The sequence below is a fragment of the Argopecten irradians genome, chromosome 16 (assembly GCF_041381155.1).
Source record: "Argopecten irradians isolate NY chromosome 16, Ai_NY, whole genome shotgun sequence".
Classification (NCBI taxonomy): Eukaryota; Metazoa; Mollusca; class Bivalvia; order Pectinida; family Pectinidae; genus Argopecten; species Argopecten irradians.
In genome coordinates this window covers 24,596,623-24,617,674 of record NC_091149.1, presented here as the reverse complement: position 1 = coordinate 24,617,674, position 21,052 = coordinate 24,596,623, and the positions used below count along the sequence as shown (strand labels likewise).

The following is a 21,052-nucleotide window of genomic DNA, read 5'->3' as shown; positions in this document are numbered from 1 at the left end:
TACAATGTTTAATGTCTGTTGTTTTCTGATTTTTACTTTTTTTCCTATTTGTAGACTCTGTTTACACCGAGCGATACATGGGTACACCAGAGGATAATCCTGATGGTTATAATGTAAGATTTTCTTTTTTGGCATCTATTTTAAGCGTCTTTACCATACTGTGAATTTTACTAAAAACAAAATAACAAAAATTATGATTTCTGTATTATTTGAAATATTTTTATGCAACATGTGCAAATAATTCATTATTAAAGCAAAAAAAGTGAGTATTGTTTTGAATAATGTGGTCTAATAAATTTTTATACCAAAATTGATATTGTTTTGTATTTCAGTTATCAAACGTATCCAAAAACGCGAAGAATTTCAAGTCTGCTAAATTTATGTTAATTCATGGCACCGGTGATGGTAAGTCAAATTAAGAACAACATGTCTTCTAATATTTTGGTTTGTATATGAAATTGGTGTAATTCACTTTAGTTTGAATATTCAAAGAGCTTTATCATTTACCAATTTTAGCCAAAGCACCACTTAGTTCGCATTGTATCCTCCCATGATTCGGTTCTTTCAACATCAGTTTACTAATGGTTTAAGCGTTCAGTGTCTTTGTATTTTGAGAATTGTTTATCATATCACCAACAACAAAACAGTTATCTGAACACTTATGATGATAATGGCACAATGAAATATATTTTATCATATAAATTTTATTCTTTCAGATAATGTCCATTTCCAAAACTCTGCCCAGCTAATGCGAGCATTGGTAGAGGAGAATGTCTACTTCAGGTCACAGGTATGTTTCGAATCTTAGTATCATTGAAGTTATGTTACTTTATAATTTTGATGTTTGTGTTATGTGTCCTCTTTTCAGTTTTGTCCGTTATGTCCATTTTGATGCATAGTTACATAAGATTAAAATATATAGAGACACACTCGTAGTTTAGTCTAATATATAGAGACACACTCGTAGTTTAGTCTAATTTTTAGAGCAGATACTCTAGCTTTCCTTCAATTAGCATGTCTATAGACATATTTGAATTGTTACAGGATACAGAAATAAGTAAATCAAAACTATGTTTTTAATGAGATTTACACTATGCTACAGGTGATACATAAGTCCAACATTTGAAAATCACGTTTATATTTAATGCTGGGTATCTTTTTGGTTTGTAGATATATACTGACCAGCAACATGGATTAAACGGTGGAAACTCTCGTCGTCATCTCTACGAGACAATGGAAGATTTCCTCAAGGAATGCTTTACTGGCAAGTCTAAGAAGTTTGAGCAGAAAAGTAAAATTCTGGAAAACAGCAAGCAAGAACCTTTAGATGAATCCTAGCAGAAAATCTTTACTTAGCCTTTCTTTATGTTTACAAGTCCATACTATTTCAACATATCAAATTATCTATTTTGTGTTTACCGGGAAAAGGAGCACAAACGAGAAATGATAGTAACGGAAAATGGATTAAATATTGAAAAAAATAAATACAAATAAGGAATAATTTCATTGTGTTCTGCACTTTCAACAAGAACTACGGTTTCAAGAGGATTGATTAAGGATGGTATAAAAAATGAATCGTAAAGGTGGCAAATTAGAGCAAATTTTACAAACTTCAGGAATTTTTTTTACTGGGATTACCAATGATTCTGTTAGAACTGATATAAATATTCTACTGACTGATTCAGTCGTAAATGTGTCATACAAGTGATACTATCTTGTATGATTTTGTGGAAATAAGGTATCAAATATAAGATATCATTCTGCTTAGGTTTTAGATTTTTTAATTCTACTAATATTATAATTGCGTGAAATTCCATTTTTGAACATTTGGTATTACGAACTATTATAGGAATCATATGAATAGGACAATATCAAAAAGAATGTTCAACTCAATAACAGTGTGCCAGATACTTGTACTATATGTTTTTTAAATGAATTCGTTTGATACAATTTTGAAAAAATACGGAAGGTACTATTTGAAACAAGTACAGCTATATTAGCATTCTTGCCATAAAATCTTCAGTTGAAAAAGGTCCGGGGGAAGTAAGACTAGGATATGTATGGAATGAATGTTTACAGCGTTGTTATTGGGTACTGTCTACAACGGCAGCAAACGAAGGTATTATGGGATGTTATATTTCAAACAATTAAAGTAAAGCAAGGACTAATTTCACAGTAATCATTTTGATGCATCGAATCTAACGACAGAATTAGTTGTGATATTTGATTCGATTGAGATGAAATTCTGATGCAGGCAGATGCTGAATTGCATGGACATTCACCTGCTGTTGAAAGTACATTAACCAAGGAAGTGGCTAAATTAAGCCAAGTGATACTACGGTGTCGGTATGTGTTGTGTATCCTTCAAATGCAGAAGGAAAATTAAAACCAAAATCATGTGGGTGAGAGGCACCTAGATGTTAAACAGTGGACACTGGTCTCGTTCAGTGGTCTCGTACAGTGAATTGTTTATGACAATGAACGTGATATTTTCACAGTAATTGTGATGTTTAATTGTCCGACCTGTATCTGGGAGGACTACACAAGCACGTGTGGGTGCTATTGACTGCTATGATGTCGACGTGTAACATATACATCACCACTCGCGGTGATATTCCTAGTTCAATCTAGTGTTTAATCAACAAATTTTCACAGACTGGTATTTTGTACTGTTTCAAACGAATACTGAGATATATAAGATATATGAATAATGTAAAAAAGAGCCTATATCTGAGCGCAAAACAATATATGGTTTCAGACGTATTGGTTATTTTGTTGAGTTTTCTCTTTTGGTGACAATGAGATAAAAACTAGTTTGTTTAGAATTCAAAAGACTAACAAATCACTATTTTTTTATAACATTGTATTTCACAGTAGAAACTCATATGGTTTTACACAAAGACGAGTTGGCGCACCCAACCGTTAACATACATCAAGAAAAACTGCAAATCAAAAGTTGTTATGGCAGAAATGTGTCATTTTACTGTTCATATAATTCTTCAAAGCAACATAGAAATTTCATGGTGTGAAAATTTCTTGATTGATCCAAGTGGAATTTTTTCAAATATGAATTAATAGTCTTTTTATCTAATATCTTTTTTATATACATTTACACATGTATTGTTTGAATATGTGACATTCGTCAAGTTACCCAGCGTTTTAATTATGAATTGTACCAGTTTTCTTTCATTTGGATAACCTTATGGTGTGTTAAAATTGGCATAAACTATGTAAATGTTCATATTTGCATATGTAAATGTTTGTTTGCATATTCAAATATTGAGTGTATTTATTTGCATATATAAATGTTTATAAATCCATATGTGATTGTGTATTTGCATATGGGAAATAGGCCAACATTTAAACAAGTACAATATGATATGGGACAAAGAAGTACTTCCAATCGCATGGGGAAAACAATATTGTCAAATTATAGAAGCGATCTGCCCCTTTATCAAGACACACAAAACGAACACGATTACATAATATGATACGAACATTTGAAGTTGATGGGATCCCGTGTCATCTGGAAAATTCTTGATATGACTTCTTTGACCTCTGTACAATATGATAAATATTTATATATTATTTTGTAAATAAATACATGTAGGTATTGATGCTGGCATTTACATATGTAATTCACCATTTATGAAAAAATGCATATGTAGATGACACTGATATTTACTTAGATCAATGACAAAGAAACCTTTTTTTATTTGAGATAATTGTTTAAGGTATGCGTGTCAATATGAGTGTGAATGGATGATAATTTTTATATTACAATTTTAGTCATGTGAGTATTGAGAACAATGTGGTGATTTTTATTATTTTAAATTGACGTTTTGAAGATTATCTGGATGTTAATGATTATTCATGAATGCAGTATGAATGTTGATTATTATTAGAAAGTTTGACATATCCTTGTTGATTAACATGTATAATTCTTTGATCACGATCATCATGCTAGATGTTGGTTTAATATGAATATTCGTAAGTATGATTTGATATGAATATTCATTAGTGAATGAGATATTAGTATTTGATATGAATATTCATTTGTGAAGGAGATATCAGTATTTTAAAGCTGAATATGTGTTGTGCTGTTATAAGCTTAATTTGGTGAGATCTGAGTTTTCAAAATGTAAACTTCTTTAAGTGAGCTTAAAAAGATTTTTTTAATATTAATTATCATTTGATTCAAATTAAATTTTAAATTTCTCAAATTTGTGGTTTTTGTACATTGATCATGGTGAAATGGGATTGTTTTCTCTCTCTTGATTTTTTCATCATTTAAAATTATCAAAATTAAGCAAAGGGGTTCAAGGATTACAAAAGTATTAAGCTTTCAAAAATCTTAAATGTGTATGTTTGTAAATGATAATTAGAAAAATTTTATCACTGGTAATAGTACATTAATTTCAATGAGAAGTGTAGATATTGCCCCAAATCAAACTAGTCATTAAATAAAATGTCTTGTTGTTGTGTTCTGGATTTAGCTAGACACTCAAAAGTAAAATAATTAAGCCGCTCGGATAACAAAGGGAAATCAATGAAGCGAAAAATATATTGCACAGCGATGTTTGTTTCAATCAAGGACACACATTGATATGCGAGGTATTTGTATATTTGAAAGGATGTAAATATTTTAGTTAATGATTACTTAATCTACCTCACTATAGAGGAACGAGCGTTGAATCCAATATCTTAATTTAACAAACTACAGTGTATATGGATGACACTTTGTTTTTATTTACTCTATATTGTTGATTAGTTCTGCTGGATACTTAACTTAAGTTTCACGCCGATCGTTAAAACATACAACTAATATCAATGATATTAATATCCTTTATAAAAAGCTAAACAACAGGAAATATGGGTGAAATTTAGCAGAGGTATTAATATATTCATTTAGGGGAATCTTAGATGTTTGACATGTGTTTGAAATATGAAACACAGAAAAACTGCTGCTTACAACTGTATGATATTGTACATGTACAAGTCTGAATGGTAATGGAACCCACAAAGGGATACTCGTATGTTTGTGGTCACTCGTGAGGCGTCATTTATTCTGGATTTGCATGTTACAGAGTTATCTGCTCTTGTGGGTAGGTATTGATTGTGAAGTCATGAGTTTGGAAACGTAACGTCATACATTTCTGGGAAAACGACGCGGATTTCGCTAAGAAATAATGACCTCACATTGAATACCTACCCACAAGGACGCAAACTTTGTAATATGCAAAAACGGAATACGATATTTGATAAAAGAAAAAAAAGAATATGTTTATCCTGAAAAGTGGTTGTTCTGAGAGATTTTGTGTTGAGGTTGTTTTTATACGTAATTAGCTTTCGATAACCATAAATGATTATTTTCCTCCATCTCCTCAGTCATCGTATATTAAGTGGAAACGTTTAGAATTCTATTAAACGTTTCTATGATGACTGTAGACTTGGATTCTGACATCTCACAGATACATTTGTAATTCTAGCAGAATTGTTTTCTTTTAAATTATGAAGCTTTATCAAAGTCACTCTTTTTAATACTTAATAATCAGCTCAGTTCAAATGAAAATGAAAAAAAGAAAGCAAAACAACAAGATTTTATTTAAATATAAATATTTAAACGTATCTGGGATATTGCAAAAAAAACAACAACTAAAATCCAAGCATGATTTCATTATTCTGAATATCAATATATACCAGCCTAAGTGTGATTCAATTACCTTGCCAGGTGAGAGAAATTATGATACATGTACATTTGTTATTATCGGTGATTGAAAGGTGATTCTAGTGTTTGAAATATGTCATACCACATCATATTCACCTCTTTTTTCTCTTTCTCTCATTTTGAAAATTGAATAAATATTAAATTCCAAGGTTCCCTTGAGAAGCGTGTTTTGTGTTTTATTTATGATAAAGGTCATCAGGTACCTCTCTGTATTGGAATGGTAATAAAAGTTGCACTTGTGAGTGAAGTACTGTGGTACTCCTGTAATACTCTTGTCGTCCGAAGCTGTCAAGCATCACTTGTCTTACCCGGATGTCACATATTTTCACAGTATCCATGCATGATGGTCAACGTATTAAAAACAAATCACTTTGTTCTTAAACAATTTATTATAATCATACTAAAGGGATAATTAAGTGAGGCTTGTTTTTTTTTTAACCACGAAGCAAAATATGGCATAAATGTATTCATATGAAAACTATTAAATATAAAATATTGAACAAATCCACAACATTGAGAAGTATTTCAATTGAAATCGTTGAAAATCCAAATTGTATAGCAATACCATTCAGCAGGTACAGTATGTATGCTGTACTCATTTCCGAGCCAATGTCACGAAGCTTAAACAAATGCAATACATAAGCACCGAGTAGTTGATGAAATAGTTTTTGAAGGCAGGGATATGCACATAATACGGCAAACACACTACTGTAGAAGCGATTTGAGTAGTTCTATACAAAAATGCTGTACTCCACTAGCAAGGGTCAGGGTTCGGCATACAAGACGTCCTACTACAATGTCGACTGGCGGACAGCAAGCGAGTTTGAACAATTTACATACATTGCACCACATGTACATACGTGGGTTTTACTTGCAAATCACTTACCAGATGATCTCCATTTCAGTAGAACTGGGTTGTTTCCGATATATATCTTCCGAATTCGTCTCTTTTTAGAAGTCGTAGTATAAGGTAGATATTCCCGAAGTTTGGCGATTTAGTAATTTGTTTCAACAGAGATAAGACCTATAGTAAAAATATACAGAGCCGTGCGTTAAAAACACAACTACTGATACAAGATGACTACTTATACATATGAAATTTAGCGTTGTTCAATTGGAATTTCAATTAGCCTACTTCAATTGCAAGATTTCCTTCTATATCCATGTTATCATGTCGCCATCATAACACATTGTATCTCGATATTGAAGTAGCTGACTTTGATGCGGTGTTCAACATTCTTGTCAGAAGATCAAACAAAATAACATACTAAAATACAATTTTCCGTTCCGTGTACACTTTAATATTTCAATGATAAATCATTACACAATGACAATCATTATTTGACCCCGTATTTTTAATCATATCTTGTTTCCTTTTCTTCTGAAAATTTTCAGTTCGTGAACAAAGAGATAAGCAAACAAACTTGAAAAATACTACAATTGTAAAATAAGTCTGAAACGAAAATAGGCCGCAGTCTAATCTATCTTAAAGCTGATAATGCAAGTTTAAATGTATATTTTTTAGATTTAAAAGAAAAGGATCAACATTTTTTTTCAAAATTCGTTTCTGAGACAACCCCTTGCGTTTCTATGGACGGGCTGTCGCCATTTTGCTTTGACTCTACTTGGATTTACCACCGGGTACCGACTCCTATATAAAGCGCGTGAACCACACACGCGTGCAATCAGTCGAACGCTAGCTGTTCAAAGGGTAACAACTAACACCTGACCGGCTCTAGATCTGCTGTACTATATACCCAAGACGTATTAACGTATAACCTGAGGCCGTGCCAAAAGAATAAAATAGTTAGTTCGGTCAATGTTTTCTCGAATAAAGTTTCTAAGACCCATCTATAGATATATGTAAAAAGTACTGAATGAATCCATACCTTTTTTCCGCGTGCAAGATCAATTTTGATTCTAACGTTTTTAATAGCCGCGTGCAAGATCCATTTATGATTCTAACGTAAATGTACAAATGGAAGCGTCACTCGGGAAGGTGGTCACGTCTAATAGCATGAATAAAAACTGGCCCACCACTGTAAAAAACGGCCCCAGTCAAAACGGCCCCACTGCAACAATGCATAAACGGCCCCAGTCAAAAACGTCAAAAAAAAAGGATAACACATATTTCAATATTCAGCGTTTGAAAATTTATAAGAATTTATAATATATTGTCTTGTACATTATAATGATAAAAAAAATACGACTGCGTATATGAGACATCTCATACAAGGTTATCTGTAAGGTGTAAATTATATATAATGGAGAAGAAATACAATGCATTTTGGAAGTAGTGAGGGTTGATTTTATTTCCTTAAAAGTCAGCTATTAGAAAACCATTTTTTTTTGTCCGATCCAACAAAGTTGGTTCAATTATTAATGCATCAATTTACAATGCATACGAGCAATAATAAAATAATATATCTTCAATTTCTATCAAGAATATAAAGTATGTAGTGAGTGTGGCATATCCGTCACTGGATATTTCTTGTATGATGTACCACAAGTTGATGTGCCCAGTGGTCCTTCGGTAATTTATATAGTTTTATGGTAATGGAAGCTGTACGGGATAAAGAACATTGTATCGGGGACAGCCTCAACATTCTGTTGGTCTCAAAAACTCGAGCCGTGTTCTCTTCGAACATATGCTCTAATTAGTGGGAGGGGTAGTGCAAATGTTATCACAAAGTAATTCACATAATTAAAACTTATTTTCTAACGTCTTTCATAACTGAAGAACAAACATTTGCTCAAATTATCACTAAATTTTGACATCATGTACATTTGATTTCTAATAAGTTTAACAAAAATGTTTCACATAACACGTATCATTATGGACGTTTTCTGATTTAATTAATGACATGTTTGTTTACAGGTAAGGGGTTTGTTTATGTTTGTTTATTTTGTTTTAGAAGGTGGAAAGCGGGTTTGAATGAAAAGAAGTGATCTACACAAACTGCTAGGTGTATATGTACATGACTGAGCACAGGTGTGAAGTGAAGAGTTTTACGTACCGTGACGCTATATAAAACGTTTCGGGGCACGAGAAAAGATAGGAAATAGAGTAGGAAGAGCAAAGTATATAGAGAAAGCATAGAGTGAGGAGTCGTCTGCTATACCTATATCTATTAATTTGGAAGACGACTCCTAGATCCTAAAAGATCCTACCATGGCATCGTCTAGCAGTAACTAGCCCTACCCATCAAGAGCACGGGGAAAGGAAGGAACATAGCCTATCAATTTGGTATATAGATTCTATAATTTTGAAGCCCTTCTAATTTATCTAAAATATTTAAACTATAACCTGTACCTATACCTATCCTCTGGGCCGGCGTTATCACACCTACTCTTCATCGAAAGACCGCAGAGGGTTTTTTTTATCGTGCAAGGCTGGGCATCCTCACACGGGACACCGTCTTTAAGTCCCATCCGACGGACTAAGTGTCACTGGAAGACCATAAAGGCCTAATTTTGACAGAAATTGACCTAATTTTCAAAACAGGCCTAATATTGAGAGAAAATGACCTAATAATCAGAAAAAGTCTAATTCTGAGCAAACTGGTCTAAAAATAACCACCATGGTACTAATTTCCATGACCCCGGTCTAATATTACAGCAGCGGTCTAATTTTCAGTGATGGGTCAAATTTTCAGTGACCGGGTCTAATTTTCAGTGATGGGTCTAATTTTGAGTGACCGGTCTAATGTTGGTGACCACAGTCTAATATATATTCCAGCGGTGGTCTTATTTTCAATGACCTGGTCTAATTTTCATTGATGGGTCTAATTTTCAGTGACCGGTCTAATTTTGGTGACCACAGTCTAATATTGCAGCGGTGGTCTAATTTTCAGTGGCGGGTCTAATTTTGATGACCCAACTCTAATTTTATAGTGGTGGTCTAATTTTCAGTGACGAGTCTAATTTTCAGCAACTGGGTCAAATTGTGATGGCCTCAGTCTAATATTACAGCAATGATCTAATTTAAGCGACCGGGTCGAATTTTGATGACCTCAGTCTAATTTTATAGCGGTGGTCAAATTTTTAGCGACCGGGACTAATGTTGGTGACATCAGTCAAATATTATAGAGACGGTCTATCTAGCCGAGCCAAATATTGAAGGACCACGTACTAAATCTGTCTAATCATTCAAAGGAGTTCACTGAAATTCCCCTATCTTGTGCCTTAAAGTTTCTCTACTAGTTTGAATTTTACACCATTTTCTAAAACAAAACATCACTGATTATCTATGTCTAAAAACCGTCACTAACTAGTATAGTCTATTACATCGTGTACATGTCTTAAATTATAGCTAGGCCTAAATAAAATAGTTTGTGGTCGATAACAAATTTGTCATGACTTACGTATTCATAAGACCGACCTTGTGTACGTATAGTGTATCGTCTGTAATGTAGCTTACGACCGCTGAATTCATGTCACTCAATAAAACTTAATCGGTTTCTCAATATGAGTTTCATACTCATTGTGTAATGAAGATGACCTTTATTTTAAGTTAATGTGTGCAAGCATCATCCGCAGACTACACTCTTTTATGTCGGCATTTACAGAAACAAAAACTAATTAATGCTTCGATGTGTACAATGTACCCACTACCGTACGCGTTTGCCACAGTCGTGTGTGTGTAGTCATAGACAATGATGACAAAGATTTTATTCTCGTAAACATACAAACAGTAGTGTAGAGAATATATAAACAGGACATATACATGTAAACAGCATTAACAATGAAATAGTGCAGTACATATTACAAATCTACTAAAATATACATATAGGATATACTGGTTATATTAATGAACTGAATTAAGTCGGTCTTGTATAATAATTATAAATTTTGTAAGTGAAATAAGTTCATTGTTAACTACATATTTAAACAGAGTATCAAATTTAAAAGTATTTGGTCTTTCATAATAGTATCTAGACATAAATTTCTTTCTATTGGATACTAAGTGATCATCAGACATGCCATTTGTAAATAATTTTGTAGTTTCTGTTATTAAAATACATATACATGTAACCAGAAAGATATATACAAGAAAAATGTATGCATGGGTCTTTCTGAAATATATACATCTAATGATTGATACACTTCTTATATGTTATGTACGGACGGTATATTTTACTGTAAACCAAGGATTTATAAGTGTAAAGAAATATGACATTATACAACAATTACATGATAGTCCATCGCTTACTTTTGACACCTGACGAGAGCTAATCAACAAAGCGTGACAGGCCACTAAACACCTTTCTTACGTAATCTGGTTAGTTCTCCTCATCATTAGTCTCGGTTGACCACGCGCTTTAGTTACTGCAGTATACAGGTATAGGAGATTTCAGAAAAGATGGCGATGACGTCACACAAAGGTACATCCGGGCGCTCAAAGGTACAACTCTTATATCTGTACACATAAAAATTGTGGGAACACAGCCGCTTGCGATGGTTGTTTACATTTTATTGTAATAAATAGTACGGCAAACCGAGAACTAATGCGTCATTTCAATTTCAAAAAGTGTAAATAAAAATATTTGACAATAATATACAAATTTAAACACATGGTATTCATATATATTTTACTCTGTTTATACTCCATTTTCGACCGCTACGAGAAAACACGGTGGCCATAACGTATAAACATTGACAGATATATTGCAAATATCAACTTGAAATTACAAATTAAAGAGGCAATTCAGTCTAAGAGAACATTAAAATTTGTACATAAATCGGAAAAAAACCCAGTTCTAATGGAAATTAGATCAGTCGGTTTTACTGTGATATGCCTGAAAAGCCCATGGTGGTGACATGTGTGTGAAATGTTCAAACTCTCTCGCTGTCCGCCATTACACACTGTGGTCAAACTTCTTGTATGCCGAATCCTGTCCCTTGCTCGTAGAGTAATGCAACTTTTGTCTAGAACTGCTCAAATCGCTCTGACAGTAGTGTGTTTACCTTATTAGGTGAATTGTCTTGCCAAAAAATCATTTGGTCACCATCTTAGTGGTTATGTAGTTCATTTGTTTAACGTGAGTGACTTTGGCTCGGGTATGGGTACAGCGTCCATATTGTACCTGCTTAATCGTATTGATCAACGATTTGATATTTCAACGATATTAATTAAAATACTTAACAATGTTGAGGAATTTGTCAATGTTTTACGTTATATGTTTCATAAGAAATGTAGAATAATACATTTATGCTATATTTGGCTTCTTGGTTATGTAAAATAATTAGCCTGAGTGAATTGTCTCTTTAAATTCAAAGTCCCCCAAAATATTATTATAAACAATTGCTGTTATCAAAGTGTTGCTCGATAAAACACCTTACCATTTGCTTTCGTAGATTACCCCAAGCCCACGGCAGCCATTACAGTACAGCCGAGAACCCGAATTTCGTCCATATTCAGTGTCATTAAATTACGTATTCTGGTTATTTTTTTTTGTCATCAACTTTGGGATTTAGTTTATAACATACAAATGAGTCAGTTTGTAGGTTCATTTTATCATATTTTTAAACAAAACTTTAGTATTTAGGATTCTCGAAGCCGTGCGCAATGTATCCTGGTCGGCATACTCAGTACTACGATCTGTAATTTATATCAAATTAAATGAAGTCTACCTAATATGTATTCAAATTTTCTAAAAGTAACACCACTTCAGTTTGAGACTTTACATAGCAGTATATGGGATAAAAGCGGCTGAAAATGAAATATTAAAAATGAAATCTGCAGCATTAAACTGAACGATTTCACCATTTTATTTTTCGAGATCGGCAGCCAAACGTGTACGTGTAACACAGTAGTTTAATTACTATTCGTCATTTTGTTACGATACAAGAGCATTCCATTAAAACAACATGTACATATTAAATAACAAAATAAATATCTTAAACAAGTCCTTAATGAGATAGAAGTGTTGGTAATTATAAATATGATTTATATTTCCCAAACAATGCTGTGGCCTGCGGTGATCTACCAGCGACGAAGCCATGCACGAGCGGCCGTGGTCTGGCCAGATATGGTCCACCTTTCGTTATGTTAAATAGTATTGTGAGCAGCTTTTTCATTTACAACAGAAACATGACACAATGAAATCAATTATCTATTCATAACTTTTTTTCACAAAATGGATTTCTACGTGTGAACAAAAAACGGGTACGTGTGATGTGACGACCCGGCACCGATTCGCAAGCTGGCTTCAACACTAAATCTACAGAAATATATTTAGCAATGAATAATTGTAAATATAAAAATACAAATGTCTGTAACCTCTTAAACAATAAGAAACCATTTTAAAATCAGAATTTGCAAGTATGAAAGTGTATACTTTTGCCACAGTATCGATTGTGTAGCAGGGCTGTACGTATCTGTTATTGTTTTCATTAGTCGGCATACTGTGTTTGTACCTTTGAGGACCCGGATGTAAACTTTCTGTGACGTCACGCCATCTTTTAACAGATTTAATTTTGGAACTACCACAAGTCTTACTTTGAGTTTTTGGAAATGGTGAAAATGATTTTTTTTCTAAACAGCTAACCAAATGAGGTCGAAGATACTGGGGACAGAACTCTACTTTCTTAGACCCTGTGAATGTATTAAAACAAAATATATATAATCTTTCAAAAAAAATACAACCATATGTGTATTTATATATATTCAAACGGAAAACAAAGAGATGTTACTTATATATATTGATTCAATACTCTAAAACCCCGTTCAGGTCCTCCTTCAGGTCCCGTTCAGGTCCGCCATATTATCGGTACGGTAAGCGACCTTTTTGTCGTGCTTTATAATTAAGTCTTCAAAAACATTTTTTCACAAAAAAGTCATCAAGATGTGTATTAATATATATTTCTAGCATAAAATAAAGAGATATTGCATTTAAATATGCATTTAATACTCTAAAACCCCGTTCAGGTCCTCCTTCAGGTCCCGTTCAGGTCCATTCAGGTCTTTAGTAGGACTCTCACGCCATCTTTTCTGAAATCTCCTATTACTAAACACCACGCGACACGTCTATGAACTGGGAATAAAAAACATTTTTCTCAACAAATACTTGTCTTATCGAGTCAAACAAAACATGTAAAGTTTATTAAATTTCTTAAAGTTTATTACTTGCTTTAAGGACGTAAGATTTACAAGATATGTTAAAAAAAAATACGACAGCTTATGAAATGACGGTCCGCTTCAGAAAGTAAGACGATAACCCTCGCACCCGCAAGCTACATCAAAGGCTGCGCCGGCGGATATCAAAGGAAAATCAGTCGTCGCCCAACGTCACGGTCAGTGCACAAACACACAAGCTCCTGCGTTTGTACTTTAGTCCAGGTGCCAAATGGTGATTTTCCACCCAACCTAAAAAAATAGTTCGCATAAAATGTTTTTGCACACAAACATGTCCTCCATCAGCGTTGCCACGGTGTGCATCTTGGGGAAATTGAAATGTTCAAGATGGCGGACAAGATGGTTGACAAACTGCTACATTGATATATTTTCATCCTAATTTGATATTCATTCTATAAAAACATCAATTCTTTATGCACTTCGATAAAATTTTGTGTACATATTCGTCATACCTTATCATTGAACAGAATTCTTAATATAATTAAGTTACCTCTTGTGATTAATGTTTATTTTAAAAAAATAAGTTATAATTAACATAATTTTCAAACACGGTTATTGGTATGATAAAAATTGGTTTTGTTTTTTAAGTAATTACATGTATAATTGGTATTTTGAGTGGTCTTCATTAAGACATAATTGCTAAATTTCACTCGTTTCGGTGTCTATAGCGGGGGTGTATATTAATTCTATCTTTTTTGCCCATTGCATGATCATAAAGGCGACCTTGTAGGATTTTAAGAATATTTCTTTTCTTCCTAACGTCTCTCTTCACACGACCTCACTTTGGGCTCAGCCTGTGGTGAACGCTTTGAAGGAGAACTGTTTTACTTCCATTAGACACGAACGCGCTTTTAGCTGTAATACGAAACATATAGAAGCGGTATGTGAACGCCCATCGAAACTGCGACTATTATATATCCACGCGGGGAATTACATAATAATTTAAAGATGTTTCGCCTTGCGATAACAATTAAGTTTTAGTTTACAGAAATATCCATGTTAGACATTGGTATCTGCTCTTGCTCTTAGCATGTCCGAAAAGAAAGAGAGGTGTGGATGACTACTCACAGTTGGTTCCGTGAGGAATATGAAACGTAATGAGGGGCATAAGGACCTCAATAATTTGTGTAAACCTGCCCCCCTCCCCTCCTCCACCCACCCCCCCACCCCCCCCCCCCCCCCCCCCCCCCCCCACCCCCCCCCCCCCGTCGCACCTTCAGGAGGAGATTACCAACCATATATGCTTTATGTACATTTTTTCATATATCATTAAATATAATCCATTGTACACATTTATAGACAGTGTTGTGTCGCTAAAAGAAATTAACGAATACGCAAATTGGCCAAATTAGCGTCGTGTGAGCGTCAAAGGCGCGAAATTTTGATGTTTTAGGGGTCCTGGGGGTGACCTCCGGAGAAAAACATTGTATTTTAGAATGGCTGAGATGTATTTTGATGATTTTGCGAGCGCCCGAAAGCGCTAGATTTTTGGTGTTTGCGTGGGGGTCCGGGGGTCTCCCCCGAAAAAAAAAATTACGATTTAGAATGGCTTAGATGAGTTTTTACGATGTGTTTTGATGAATTTGCGAGCGCCCAAAGGCGCGAGAATTTGGTGTTAGAGGGGTCCGGGGGTCTCCTACGATTTAGAATGGCGGAGATGAGTTTTACGATGTATTTTAATGATTATAAAGCGTTCTTAACATGGTAATTTTTCAATTTAAAGCTACCTGCATTTAGAAATGATAATTGTGTCGTCATAACATTATGCAACCCTACTCGATCTGAATATACCGGCTTCACACCATCGGCACATTGTTGTGTAACATAAAAAAAAATGAATTAATTGTCTCGCTAAGACATATAAACAAATTGATCTTTTAAGAGACATTTTTTTAAATAGTACATAGAATCCCTTGATGGATATTTTTAGTCTAGTTCGTGTGTATTGAATTTTTTACTATTTAAGGTTTGACATTATGTGCTTGAACGTTTTAGGAAATGCGCCGCGCAGCGGAAAATTTTCCAGAATTAAGTGCGAAAAATGTGCAGGAGGACACTTTTTTCTTTCAAATAAGCATTTTTACAAAATTTCAGTCGGCGAAAATGGGGGGGGGGGGTGGGGGGGAGGGGGTGGGGGGGGGGACAAAAAGACACGTTTGCCCCCCCCCGTCCTGGGAAACGGGGGGACAGTGCCGCCCCCCCCCCCCCCCCCCCCCCCCCCCCCCCCCCCCCCCGCTTCCTACGCCCCCTGCTACTATTATAATACATGTAGCCGATGTCAGATTATATGACCAGTGTATTAGGCAACATGTTTCAGTGAGGATGCATTAAAATTGTTTCCACCATTAAAAAAGACACTCTTGATCATATCACAGCCACCCTAACCAAAGGCATCCCACAAAGCAACACATTTTCTGTAAAAATGGGCATTATACGTAACCAACCAACCAACACTTTTAATATTTACAGATTTTCTTCTACCCAAAATGGAATTACCCATTCAGCAGTCATTTTGAAAGATATAGTAATAATCTTTATGTGATTTTATTTACATAGCAATATATAATTAATCTTATTATAATTATTGGTAAGATGACATGTTCAAACGTACCTTGTTAATTTGTACTGCAGGTAGGGTGTTAGTATTGTACCTGCACCTATTCACCTATTTCATGATCGTGATAGGCGACTAAATGTATGATCTTATCTTTTATCTTCTTCCTAACTGACGTCTGACTCCTAACGTCTCCTTTGACAACGCCTCACTTTGGGCTTTCGGTTGAGCACTCGTCCCTATGAAAAAGGTTCTGGGTTTGGTCCCTTGGCGGAGACGCACCAAAGTCTATAAAAGTGGTAGTTTCTGCTCCTGCTTAGTGTTCAGCATACCGGGAGTGGGACGACTGGTTCGTCCGTTGTCAGTATAATTTGACTGGGAGGGTTGTATTGCATGTCTTGATGGCATGCTTCAGTGATATAACAAAGGGCAAGAGTTCCAAAGGTTCCGCTATACAAGAAGACACAACACAAATATACCAGTCTCGCAAAACACACCCGCCCTTTATAAACGCAACACAGCGCATACATTAGAGGCCGTCTCAACATGACCATGCCTGTTAACATGACGATCTTAGTTTAATAATAATAAAAAAACGAACAAACAAACTAGTTTTATTCATGCAATATACAATCCTTATCATAAAAATGAAAATACACACTTCTTGAAATTGAATTTATTTATAAAAAACAAGAATAACTTTTTATTTAAATATAAACATAGTGGGTAGTTTGCCTAAATATAATTGAAGGTATAACATGTAATAACACGATGTTTTTGTATGCTTCAATATGTAAGAAAACAGTTCAGAATCAAGCTAAAAGTCTACCAAGATATAACCATATGATAGAGAAATAAGCTGAATCGTTTACTGGACAAACTTGATAAGAAAATTGAAAACGTTCTATTAACAGCTAAAGTCATTTGAGGACGGCTTCTACTATACGATGTGTTGCTTGTGCTCCGAATGCCTTGGGAGGCTACGGTATTTCATTGGTGTTGTGTCTCCTTATATATATATATTAGTGAGGCAAGCCTCGGGTTAGACGTTCATGAATTACCCCTCGTGTTGTGATTTCGTTGTCACACCCTCTAGGTAGAGGAAGATTCTATTAATCACAACACAGGGAAATACCGTGTGTTTGATTGACAGTCGTTCAAATGATCCACACCACGCAACTTACACGTATATTATAGACATTGTTAAGCATGACATGATGGATGATTAAAAATACCCGTATCATACATATTGTTGTTGAACACCAAAATGTACTATCAAAACAATTTAAACTAGATCATTTAAATAAGTAGAGGTAATCACTCACATACATAGATAATCAGTGATGTTTTGTTTTAGAAAATGGTGTAAAATTCAAACTAGTAGAGAAACTTTAAGGCACAAGATAGGGACATTTCAGTGAACTCCTTTGAATGATTAGACAGATCTAGTACGTGGTCCTTCAATATTTGGCTCGGCTAGATAGACCGTCTCTATAATATTTGACTGATGTCACCAAATTAGTCCCGGTCGATGAAAATTTGACCAACCGCTATAAAATTAGACTGAGGTCATCAAAATTCGACCCGCGGTCGCTTAAATTAGATCATTGCTGTAATATTAGACTGAGGCCATCACAATTTGACCCAGTCGCTGAAAATTAGACTCGTCACTGAAAATTAGACCACCACTATAAAATTAGACTTGGGTCATCAAAATTACACCCGCCACTGAAAATTAGACCACCGCTGCAATATTAGACTGTGGTCACCAAAATTAGACCGGTCACTGAAAATTAGACCCATCACTGAAAATTAGACCAGGTCACTGAAAATTAGACCACCGCTGGAATATTAGACTGTGGTCACCAACATTAGACCGGTCACTGAAAATTAGACCCATCACTGAAAATTAGACCCGGTCACTGAAAATTAGACCCATCACTGAAAATTAGACCGCTGCTGTAATATTAGACCGGGGTCATGGAAATTAGTACCATGGTGGTTATTTTTAGACCAGTTTGCTCAGAATAATACTTTTTCTGATTAATAGGTCATTTTCTCTCAATATTAGGCCTGTTTTGAAAACTAGGGCAATTTCTGTCAAAATTAGGCCTTTATGGTCTTCCAGTGTTAGTAGTTAGTGGTTGTCGTGCGCATGCTCGTGAATTTTTTATGGTGTCCCTACACTACAACACAAACCAAGACTGACTTCTTACGAAAACTATTCATCTTGCCAATGTCTCTTCTTAGCACACGTGTGTCAATTCACGCGCTTAGGGGCCGGTAGGCGTATTGTATCCAAGCAGAGTTCAAACAAAATGGCGTCTGCCCGTCCTTATGCTAGGTTTACACTATGTTCCCGGCGACCACGGTAGCCCCGTTTGCCCGAAACGTGGTGCGCCGTGGAATTTTGGCTATTTTTGTCTCTGTATTCAAGTTGAGTTACGTCTTGTTAAGTTTACCACGGTATTTTACGGATTACGTGGTGGACCGTGGATAAAGGGGAAAGTGCTGTTTCCGGAGGTTAAAGGTGCACTACGGTTTTAGCACGGTCTATCAAGGATACTATTACGTTCTCTCTAGGCCTGTTACGATCTGATGAGGTCTGCTACGTTTTACAAGTTTTGATCAAACTCAGATACGTTTTTCACGGTCCGTCAAGGCTTACTAGGGATTAAAGTCTGATGCTGGACTTTTAAAGAGCAAATGAAACAATATTCATTGTCAAAAATGTCATTTCAAACACGTTTTAATTACAAAATGTGTTAAAAGAGAAGAAAATCTGAACTATATTTGGTATAAATATATAATTATTATAGCCAAGTGTTTCTTCGCATATTTTTTTTCTGTAATGGTTCTCACATAATCTGCCTTTTGTAACAATATCTTTGGTATAGTTTGATGGTTTAAATGTGTTTGATAATGACAATTGCTATCTATTAGTACAAATAATTCCATGAAGTAGCAAATATGTACCAGGCAAGGCAATGATACCCCATGATATATTGCTTGCAACGTAAGACCGTAATAAGACGTAACACGCCGTATCACGTCGGGCTTTCAACCGCTACAAGCCGTGATGTGCCTTGACACAACGCATCAAAACGGTATCATCCACCTTGGCTTGCCGTCAACACCTTGACAAACCTGGAGAAAACGGCACAAAACGTGCAGCCAATGTACATCAACCGTGATAAAACGTGGAAGAAACGCAACAGAACGTCACAAAACTTGAAATCGCCGTGAGATTCCAGGGAACGTGCTTGCTGCCCGTTCCACTACGGACCGTCTGGAAGTTTTGTTACGGTCTCGTACGCACTGTTACGTTTTGTTACATCAATCCCGTTTTATTACGTCCTGTGGCGTTCACCATCTGTACCGTGACTGCCATGGCAAATTTTTTGAAAGTTTAAAAATCTGGCACGGCATCCACGGTAATCACGACTGCTCACGTTTGTTTATCACGTCCTTCTGCGTTGTCTCGCGGTCTCCCCGTTTTGTCCACGGTGGCCTGAAACGGGGCTGCCGTGGCCGCCGGGATTATAGTGTAAACCTAGAGTACTGTTCAGTTTAAGGACGTAAAACGTTTTCACTCGATCATTTCAGAGAACACTCAACATCAGAAATGTTCCTTGTAAACTTGTCATGATTTCAAAGATTTCTAAAAGTATATCAACATTACCTACCACAGCTGTTATACCTAATATCCAACTAAAGCACATATATATACTGCCGGATAATTTTACGTAGAGGACGAGGTTTGATGCTTTAGAATTATTAGGGTTTATGCTAGATGTATATGATATAAAGTATATCATGACGATGAAAAGGACGAGATTTCCACACAATATTAACGATACCGGTACGACGAAGGCAAAGAGTAAGACATTAGTATCAGCGATGAAGCACGCTTCTCCTCCGTATATGGGTTCCACTGGTTCCGTGATAACATCTTCTATTTTGTACTAAACACAGAAACAAACGTGGATAGAAAACCGGCAACACAGAATTGTATGGTGGTCGTTTTATCACGTTTACCCGATGTTAGGATTTAAATTACGGATGTCGTGATTTAAACGGAAGGAGCAGAGAAACATGAAAACAAAGGAGCCGAGCCAAACATAGTGCTGAATGGTTCCTAGCCACATACAAACCTCGTCTCCCAGGGAAACCAGATTGGTAACAAGGAGACAGGTGTGGGCCAGTAAGAGGAAACAGGTCAGTATTATCATCATCACGGATTTCTGATTCGCCATCAACGGAACGACACAATAATGGACCAAACAACAGACGAGACTCACAATGGACACACACGTACACACAATATTGATAACGTATCTGTTTCTGAGATGCCCAATATCTTCTAATACTTGACTACAAAGGTTTCTACACAGATGTAAAAATCTCCGTTTCCGTTGACAATGTCCACAGGGTTGATTTTCACGCCACCTATGTAGAAACCGGTTTCGACTGGTACGCCGTCTTTAGTATGGAATGTTCGACTTGAACGGTTATCTTTAGAATGGTATACTCTAACCGCAGCACATGGTAAGCTAACCAGAGTTGGTAACCTTCTAAACACATATCTGGGGTTCGTTACCGATTCGTTAGCAAGGCATGACGAACGGTTCAC

General features: G+C 35.5%; 1 protein-coding gene across 1 annotated transcript in view; it reads left to right on the top strand.

Moving 5' to 3' along the window:
• The window catches only part of LOC138310114 (dipeptidyl peptidase 4-like), a 393,025-nt gene extending 387,135 nt beyond the window's left edge, over window positions 1-5,890 (top strand). The window contains exons 22-25 of the mRNA XM_069251248.1: window positions 55-113; window positions 333-405; window positions 717-790; window positions 1,171-5,890. Coding sequence (XP_069107349.1) covers window positions 55-113; window positions 333-405; window positions 717-790; window positions 1,171-1,338 — 374 coding nt within the window. The 3' untranslated portion in view covers window positions 1,339-5,890. The remainder of the gene's footprint in view (window positions 1-54; window positions 114-332; window positions 406-716; window positions 791-1,170) is intronic.
• Window positions 5,891-21,052: the final 15,162 nt, after the last annotated feature.